A 10,016-nucleotide genomic window follows, 5' to 3' on the forward strand; every position below is an offset into this window, starting at 1 on the left:
GAAAAAAATCGTGTTTGGGAATGAATGCACTTGTAGCGGAGATGAAATATGATACAGATCTAAAAATTGATTGGAACGGTGACATTCAAAGAGTTAAACAAAATATAGATTAAATTTGGATGGAAAAAATTTTTATGATATTGTTTTGTTAGAACAATATGCTTATTTCTATGAAATAAATAGAGAATAAACATGGTTATTAAAAAAAAAAAAAAATCCATATTTCATATATATGATTTATTTTTCTGAAAAATGTATTCGTATATATTAACAGTAAATTTGAGAATTTATAGTTACGTGTATAAAGGAAAGATTTAAGGAACACGGTGTTATTGTTGCGCATGATTCCAGATAGACTTTTTACCCATCAACTGCATGGCTTCGCGCCACGTAAGGGCCCACACGCTCGGGCGTCCGAATCCGTCACCACTTGCATGGCTCCCAAGGAAAGCTGGCACGTCCTCTAATATCATGCCGCGTGGCACCCCCTCCACCACAAACAAAAGTTTAGGCGGCTACACAGTTTGCAAGCGACCCACTCTGGCAGCCATGGCAGTTTCTCCGTTTACAAGGCGGAGCGTCATGACGATATTGTTCGATTATTTGGCGCTCTCTCTGTTATCTACTGCTGCTTCCGCCGGTTCTATGTTCTCCGGTATTAATTTGCTCGCACTTCTCTCATTATTCCCTTTTACTTATTCATCGAACAGAGAAAGGAGAAAAAAAAAAAAGTAATGTAAATTTAATTTTCAGTAAATAGTTTAGTGTGTGTTTTGATGATGGAAATAATTTGTTTGGTGAAGATACGGGAATAAGCAGTAGGAGCGATTTGTTTGGCGAAATCCTGAGGGATGAGGCAGTGGCAAGGCTTAATGAGCTTGGAAAGGTAATAGAAACTCAAGCCACAACTTCAGCTTTTGACATTTACTGTGAAAAATGATTTACAATTGTATGCTGCTTATATAAATCATCTGATTTTGTATAAATCAATCAAAACAAAGTTGTCACTGTCGATGTATCTTTATTTTATTTTTTATTTTTTTATTTTTATTTTGATGAATAACTGTCGATGTTTCTTTAGTAAACAACGAATTTGAGAAAATTCTGGTGTTTTCAATAACATCCTGAATGGCGAATGCGTTGATTGAGTTTTTATATTTACATGGAATTTGAATTACACGATAGACATATACAGGTGTAAATACAAGCATTGAAAAAAAATAAAAAAACTATTATCTCTATCACAACAAATGTCTGAATAAATGACAGAATCCTAAGTAGTTACAAGCTTTGTAACTACATCGTCATGAGACACGGCTCTATCTTTAGTTCCCTGTAGACGTTTGAATTTCTGCATTCTCTCTGCTTTATCCTCTGCATAATCTCTTATAACTACTGCATAAGAATCGGATGATGCTGGAGCTTTGTCTATCCATAGGACAGTATTGAGTAATTCTAGAAGAAAGACTTTTGTCTCCCTCATGTCCCTTCAAAGGTGACGTGATTTTTAAAATTATCATTAGATTTGGAATAAATCATTATTTGATTTGGATCGAATGGTAATTTTAAAAATCACAACACCTCTAGAGGGACAAGGGCCTTCTTTATAGCATTACTCGAATTGTTAACATCTTTAGAACCCTAATCACAAGTGAAAATGGTTAATCCCTTCTAGAGTCTGGACACTGGAACAATTTACAAAAAAAAAGTAGCTCTTGTCAAATTGAATTTGAAGTTGCGCCGCTGGATTTTTCTCTGACTTTACTGTCATTTGGGCGTCTTATTTTTGAATGTTAATGGTGTTTGTTGCCTGGATAAACAGGTAAGTGATGCTGATGGCTACCTTGAGAGGACGTTCATGAGTCCAGCTTCTGTGCGGGTTGGAAACCTTATTCGTGGTTGGATGGAGGATGCTGGTTTGAGAACGTTAGCTTTCTACCTTTTTGCTGTTGTAAACAGTAGTGTTGTTGGAAACTTGACTGATGCTTATGTTGATTTCCAGATGGGTAGACCAGATGGGCAATGTGCATGGTCGGGTTGAGGGAATGAATGCAAATGCTGCGGCTCTATTGATTGGTTCTCATTTGGTGATGCTTAATTTTTTTTTCCCATTTTTTTAAAATTTCTGCTTTAATTTTTATCCTGCGTACAAAGACATACACCCCTAGAGAACATGCTGACAAGGAAGACATAGTTCATCAATGTTGATAGTGGACATTCCTCCTTTGTAATAGGATACTGTTGTGGATGCTGGGATATTTGATGGATCGTTAGGCATAATCTCTGCATTATCTGCACTAAAGGTTTTGAAAACCAATGGGACGTTAGGAAAACTAAGGCGGCCAATCGAGGTCAGTGAAATATTAGCTTTGAAACATTATTACTCTCCATTACTGAAATATCGCTTGAATTGTCGCTGTTGCATTACTTGTTAGTTTTCTTTCCTTTCTTTCTTGGTACCATACTTGAGTTTTTTTTCTGAAATATATTACTGTCTTATCTTGACATACATGTGAGAGGATTTTAATGGAATTCTTGATGCTATATGATTACATTTGGCAAGATAACCCAGAAACGACACCCCCCCCTTTTGTCTTGACAGATATTTAATGGAAGAAGATTTATCTTTGTTCCTTCAGTTACCTTAGAAAAATCTTTTTGTCTCTGCCTTTTGATTTGTGGGCAAAATATTTAGATGGGAATGCTTTCTATCTGATGGGTTCCAGTGTATTTAGTTATGGTGTAGTTTCATTCATGTGAAAGTGAAGCATGCTATAACCTGGTGATAAATTCAAAATTCTGGTATATAGATGTACATGGATTAATTATAAAGGAAACAAAATATTGGATGCTGAAAAACATATGTGTGAGAGCTAATCTCTGACATGTGTTAATAGATCAGTTCTTATTTTTGACTATTATCTTCTTCAGCTAGAACTTTAATGGATGCAGACCTATTTTTGTCCTGAAATGCTTTTGCAGCAATAGAATCTGTTTTAACTATAAATTTAGACAACAATTCTGGTTATAGATGTCCTGAATTTCCTGCTTTTGCAGGTGATTGCATTTTGTGATGAGGAGGGAGTGAGATTTCAGTCTACTTTCTTGGGCAGTGCTGCTGTAGCTGGTATTTTACCAGCTACAGCTTTGCAGATATCTGATAAGAGGTTCTTGAGTAACTTCAAGCTTATATCTATTCATGACGTTGTTCGTTATAATTATATTCATGTGTAATCCTTGTTCAGTGGTGTAACAGTGCAAGATGTTCTTAAGGAGAACTCCATAGAAATTTCAGAGGAAACCCTGTTACAGCTCAAGTATGATCCAGGGTCTGTCTGGGGTTATGTTGAGGTATGACAGTCTTCACCAATTATCTTGAGAACAAGCTATACAGAATGTTTTCTTCGAGTTCAGCAATGAGCTAAGGTATTTAGTTTCCACATTCTGAGTGCATTTTCTGCTCCTCTCTGGCTTCGTTTCTGCAGGTTCACATTGAACAAGGACCTGTATTAGAACGACTTGGTTTTCCTCTTGGTGTGGTTAGAGGCATTGCTGGACAGACACGACTCAAGGTATATAAAGTGCTTCCAAAAATGTGTTTTTCAAAATTTAAAGAAAGGATTTGAGTTCCCATAAGTATGTGAGCTATTAACTTTGTTATGTTGGGCTGATTTGGCTAATAGCTATTTATAAGATAGTTGAATTTTTCTGTTCAGTTTGTCAGTCATGTTATATGGGAGGCTCAGCTGCACACTTTACTGGGTTACGTTTGAGAACATTGATGTCCACTAAGCACCCCACCCACCCTCTTTCTCTCTATGCTAACCGTCTGGCTGGAGAAATTTCACGGCCATTTAGATTTATAATATGTCTGGTCCATTTTAATTCCCTTAGGGACCTTGTCTACCTTGGTCAATTTTAACCCGCTTTTTTGAACTTCTCTCTCTCTCTCTCTCTCTCTCTCTCTCAAGAGATATGCTTTGAAATAAAACTAAATAGGTTAACCCTGATTTATCCTCTTTTGGAGTGTAAAGTAGTATTGGTCTTTGAGGGTGACCTATTACCTTATTTTCATTTTGCTTGCCTATGCTGATCATCTGGAAAACGTGATTGGGGAATTGTTAACTTTGCAAGTCCTAGTGATATGATTAATCTAAATTGGTTATAGGTGGGGATTTACTAATCTATTTTGCATGATATTACCATCTATTATGTTTGTGGTTCTCCTGCTTAATTATTGCCTATGTTGTTCTTTGTATTACATCGTTTTAAGTCAGAGGACGAGTTGGATAATATCGATGGGTTTTAATTTGCCTGACTTTGAGCATGAATTTTTCCCAGATCATGAGGATTAAATTGGTATTATGGAAACTTTCTATAGCAGCTAGTTTATACCAGAACCTGGTCACTGTAAAGTCTATCTAAAATACATGTATCTGTGGTTGTAGTTTGTCATCTACAAAACTGAGATATGCATAAAACAATGAAGAGGCAACATAGTGTCTCATATTAGAGCCTTAACCGATCACATCTGGTAGACTATTTTCCTGCTGTTTGAAGAAAGGGTGAAGTAAATGTTGTTGCATGATACTTTCAACTCCACTTTTTTTTTTGGACTGAGCAGTCCACTTGTAGAATTGCAGGTTACGGTGAGAGGGTCACAGGGGCATGCAGGAACTGTTCCCATGTCTATGCGTCAGGATCCTATGGCTGCTGCTGCAGAATTAATTGTCCTGTTGGAAAGACTCTGTAAACATCCTAAAGATTTTCTATCTTTTGATGGTCATTGCAATGATATATCAGTGGAATCACTCTCCAATTCTCTTGTCTGCACCGTTGGAGAGATATCAACATGGCCAAGTGCAAGTAATGTCATTCCAGGCCAGGTAAGAACTTTATCTATCACTGTATATGCTGTTCTTGATGACAAGCCCAAATTGGGATACTTTTTCACTTAGCCAAAGTGTTAACGTCTGAAGTGAAAATGAACTCCTTGGATGCAGGTGACATTCACTGTGGATTTACGTGCAATGGATGACATGGGACGCGAATCCGTTATTTATGAATTATCTAATCAGATGTATCAAATATGTGAGAGGCGTTCGGTTTCTTGCGTCGTCGATCGTAAGGTGTGACTTGCATCTCATTGTGCATTTCCTTCATCACCAGCATGACCAATAACATAGCTTGTTCTGGATCATTTCAGCATGATGCGAATGCAGTGATTTGTGATTCTGAATTGAGGTCTCAGCTAAAGGCTGCAGCTTACTCTGCACTCAAGAAAATGGCAGGTGAGATTCAAGATGAAATTCCTGCCTTAATGAGTGGTGCAGGACATGATGCAATGCCCATGTCTCATTTAACAAAGGTTTGTTGTTCTCTTTGCTTCATCCAGTGTTTGTTATGATGTAATAACCACTGTTAGATGATATAATAATCTGCAAAAAATATGAACAGGTAGGAATGCTGTTTGTCCGCTGTCGTGGAGGCATAAGCCATTCCCCTGCAGAGCATGTATTGGACGATGATGTTTGGGCAGCTGGTTTGGCAATCTTGGCATTTCTAGAGACCCACATGTAAATTTGAACATTTGTTGACATTAATGTACAGCAGAGCAGTCAACGTAGATGAATCTGACCATTTTGAATATTTTTTTTAAAAATAAATAAATAAATTTCAGTAGTTGTTATTATATGTTATTCTTCCTAAGTGCCTCTCTACTTCACTTTGATTCATATTGTTATGAATTTTTTGGTTTATATGCAAGGAACAAGTGCTTGTTCGATGTTTTTTTTCTTCTCTTTTCTTGGTTAATTAATGAGAAATTAATTAAAGAGACATGTTATAGTGTGTAATATTTTAAGTGACCTTTCACTCAACTTGAGGCATCATTCATGGGCGAGGTCCTTGCCCTGCTTCAAATAAGCGTACATCACTTTTCTTTTGGACGTCAAATGATTTGGGAAAATAGTCCCTGTATGTACAAAATCAAAACACTCATGATACTTGATGGCTTGAGTATTCTCTCTTTCTTATCCCTATGACAGTGTTTGCCAATGGACCAATTTTTCAAATAGGTTCTTGATACTGTAGTAGATAGGACTGAAAGCAGTTAGTAGACGTGTTCAGTGTGAGTTTAGAGTGAGAAACCGTTTGGCTTAAGCCAAACATTTTCTCTACTGTGTGAAAAAAATCCTTCCAACCCAAACCCATTTTTAACCCAACCCCAAGTGCCCTCTACATACTTTGGTTAACCCAGTCACTAGGCTGATGCAGAGAGCATAAACTCTATTACTTATACATCGCATCATCATTTGTACTTCGTGCCGAGAGCAGTTGGCGAACACCCCTCGCCCCCTATCCCATTCCTCTCCCCTTAATTTCAACTCTCCCAAAAAAATCAACATCTTTTCAATACTACTTTTTTCTCACAGAAGTCAACATCTTATTTCACAGTTATATCACATCAATTACTTTTTATTATCTTTCAAACAAAAAAACTCAAAACAAAAAGGTTTACCAAATGCACTTGACATCGTTTATTAAAAAGGACTCGAAATAAGTAGGTAACGTCGTTTCTTTTAAATGACGTCAATTTTATTGTATGTATTTTTAATGTTTTTTGACATCAGCAAAAAATACATGCAAATGTTTTGCTCTGTGAATCAATGTCAAAGTAGCATTACCGCACGAAATATCCATTTCATCCAAAAGAATTTGGTTCTTTTTTTTTTTTTTCTCAAATTAAATTGGAAAAGGATTACAAATGGCCCCAAATAGAGGTGCATTCTAATTTCTAATATTGTACTTTGACTTGTCCTCGTGAGAAATGCTATATGCACTCTTATTTTTTTTACATCTATGATAAAATCACTATTTAATTTGTAATTTGATTTTTATTAAATTTTAATTTAAAAATACATATATGTTTAACTTAATAAAAGAATTTTAAAACCAAATTAAGGGGCCCTTGGTCTATACATTGTTCGGTCCCTAGGTGGAGGACTCGGAAAAATTTCAGTTTACTCGATCTGGAGATTCCATGGGCTGCAAGAAATGTTGATGTAAAATTTCAGATAAGGAAAATGATTGATGTCTCATTCGAGAGGTTGGACTAGGCCAATAACAAACAGGCTTCTAATCTCGATGATTACCATACATTACGAGATTTGATTTTAGATATTTGATTGTATTTAAATATAATTATAATTGATTTAGATTTGATTGTAATCTCATACTTTTTTAAGTTTTTCTGACCAAGTTTGGCTTGAAGAAACGCCTAATTGTATTTTTGATTTAGTCAATTTTGCGCTTAGCTCTTGTTATGTAGAGCTCCGGCTTTGTTAATCTTTTGAATGAGATCAGCTTTTTCTTCCAAAAAACATCTCATACTTTTTAAGTTATTAGATTTGAATGTATTCAAATATGATACTATCTTCATATTTGTATTATTATCATCTACCCCAATTCTCCAATAAATCAGAGATTATTATAATGTGAACATCGCTAAAGAAATTCGAAAAAAGTGCCGTCCAAACAAGGCCTTAGTTTTTAACCCTTTTTTTTAGGGGCTCTATCCATTTTATAGCTTGAGATAGAAAGAATTTGCTTTTACTTTTCATTTCCCCTTAAAATCACCACAAGTTCAATGGTGATTTTAAGAGCTACATCATCCTTAGAGAGTTGAAAATAAAAGAGAAACTTGTAGCATTATTCATGTTAAACATGCTATTGAAATTGTCCAAGAAAATAGCTGGTTCCAATTTTCATCTTTCGTTCTCTCTCTGTCAACATGAGAACAATGTTTGCCAAAGATTTATGAAGATGTTGATTATACATATATCTTGAATTACATATACACTAATTCATGAAGCATCAACTAATTCCTGAAGCATTGCTCATAAAACGGAGGCTCTAGTTCGAATCTTCACTTTATCTCCCTTTGTAGGACATGTTAACAAAAAAATAAAAAATAAATAATAATAATAATAATAATAATTCATATATTGTATTCAGAATAAGAAACTATAGTATACTGTATAAAATACTTCAAGGTTACATCAGTAATAAGATTTATTATTTTTTTTTAAATTTTTTATTTTTTAATTTGTTGTCTTCTACTTGTTAGCCTACTCGTAAACTTTCCTGTTGTATTCTCTTTAGTTTTCTGCACTTATTGTAAAGAGCTTCTTATAATTATGAATGAATTAATCGTAAACTACTTCGTTATTGAGAATAAGATCTTCTCCAATCTAAAGAATATTCAGTTCATGATTACGATTTTTTCTTAGAAGTTCTAAAGTCATAAATAAGACACCTGTTCCACTAACAAAAAAATAAAATAAAATATTATTTAAGATTAAAAAAAAAAAAAAAAAAAAAAAAAAATAAGGGTGCACCACTTCATCAAGCCACCCCACAGTTAAAATAGGGAAGATGATCATCTCCAGTTCATTTTGGACTGGAGATGAACTGGTTGATGGCTAGGATCTCTCCAGAGAGATCGTAAGGCCATCAATCAAACATGTGGCACATTAAAAGTAATAATAATAATTTATTATTTTACGTTTAAAAATAAATAAACAATTTAAAATAAATATTAAAAAAAAGTAAGGGTGGCTGGCCACCCCATCTTGTCACAGGGTGGCCGGCCACCACATATTGGGACATGGTGCTTGACCACCCCAAGGGCCAAACTCTATATTTTTCTTTCTTTTTGGCCTTGGGGGGTGGCCCACCCAAGCCACCCCAACTCACCCAGACCATGTCGAAAAAACCAAAAAAATATTATATTATAATTTATTTATTTAAAAGCATTAATAATATTTATAATTTTTATTGGGTGGAACAGCATTGGCGACATTATGTGCAGTTTTCCTAAGGCCATCCAACAAATGGCGGAGTCTGCTGGATCAGCGACGTGGAGAGGAACGGATCCCTAAAATAGGGGGTGGCGGTACCGCCCATTTTGGCATCAACCACCCACAACAATTGACCAGGGTGTTTGAACCACGTGTGCCCCGAGGTGGTTGGAAGCCCACTTGAACAAGTGATTTTTTTTTTTTTTTTTGGCCCTTGGGGATAGTTGGACCACCACTATTGGGCCTGGGGGTGGTCTGGCCACCCTTGGCCAGCCATTGGAGCCACCCCTAGCTAAAATGGGGTGGTCCGCTCACCCCCTATAGCCAAGATGGGGTGGTCAACCATCCTTTATTTTTTTTTAATCTTAAATAATATTTTATCATTATTTTTTGTTAATGGAACATATGTTCCATTTGTAGCTATAAAATTTTTGAAAAGAAATCCTAACCATAAACTAGATGTTCTCCCATTCATTTTGGACTGGAGAAGATCCTATTCCTTGTTATTGGTAATGCAACCAAAACAGAGCTTTAATGATGAGGTATTTAAGTAATAAAGGTTTTTAATTGGTCAAGAGATTAGAAATAAGTTAGTGCGATAGTTAATTAATAAAATAAGTGTTGGTTAATGGAAACCAATTTATAGGTTCTAGTATTTTTAGATAAAAGAAATATAAAGGGATTTAAGTGAGAAAATAAATAAAATGTAGAGGCAGTTGTGTAGTTAAGAAAAGATAGGAGGTCCAAAGTAAAAGAAAAATACTGGTGATATTTCCACTTTCCACTGCTATGAGAATAGAGTCAATGGACTAATGGTCATTATTTTTTGGGAGATGACGACGTATTCTAGAAAAAGGCATCGAAGAAGCCAAGAATTTTTATACACGAAATTTTTATAGACGATTTTTTATAGATACATGTTATTTTTATAAAAGGAATTGGAGGAAGTTTCTCCAATCTAATTTAGAGGAGATAGGCTAGAGGTTATTAGTCGCACATAAGGGTGAAAAAGCGGTTACAATTAATGTTTATTAGCTAAAATCTTTAATTGTAACAACCTAGGCGATTAGTAAAATTTACTAACCGCATTCGTTAACCACGTAGGCGGTTAACTAGCTGTTAGTGGTTAGTAACTCTAATAACCGCTAACCACTT

General features: G+C 35.4%; 1 protein-coding gene across 1 annotated transcript; it reads left to right on the forward strand.

The window, feature by feature from the left end:
• Positions 1–522: 522 nt before the first annotated feature.
• LOC132172368 (allantoate deiminase 2) lies at positions 523–5,694 on the forward strand. The gene is made up of 12 exons (XM_059583854.1): positions 523–655; positions 804–886; positions 1,823–1,926; positions 2,003–2,087; positions 2,235–2,351; positions 3,058–3,167; positions 3,246–3,351; positions 3,486–3,572; positions 4,644–4,886; positions 5,004–5,129; positions 5,207–5,368; positions 5,458–5,694. The coding sequence occupies exons 1-12, from the start codon at positions 550–552 to the stop codon at positions 5,578–5,580; spliced, it is 1,452 nt and encodes a 483-aa protein (XP_059439837.1). The 5' UTR covers positions 523–549; the 3' UTR covers positions 5,581–5,694.
• Positions 5,695–10,016: the final 4,322 nt, after the last annotated feature.

Source organism: Corylus avellana, chromosome ca2 (assembly GCF_901000735.1).
Source record: "Corylus avellana chromosome ca2, CavTom2PMs-1.0".
NCBI lineage: Eukaryota > Viridiplantae > Streptophyta > Magnoliopsida > Fagales > Betulaceae > Corylus > Corylus avellana.

Excerpts from the sequence above, each read along its gene's own strand:
- LOC132172368 (XM_059583854.1), top strand. The coding sequence starts at position 550 with ATGGCAGTTTCTCCGTTTACAAGGCGGAGCGTCATGACGATATTGTTC. Across the intron at positions 1,927-2,002 it reads GAGGATGCTGGTTTGAGAAC|ATGGGTAGACCAGATGGGCA; the intron begins GTTAGCTTTCTA and ends GTTGATTTCCAG. Across the intron at positions 3,352-3,485 it reads CTGTCTGGGGTTATGTTGAG|GTTCACATTGAACAAGGACC; the intron begins GTATGACAGTCT and ends TCGTTTCTGCAG.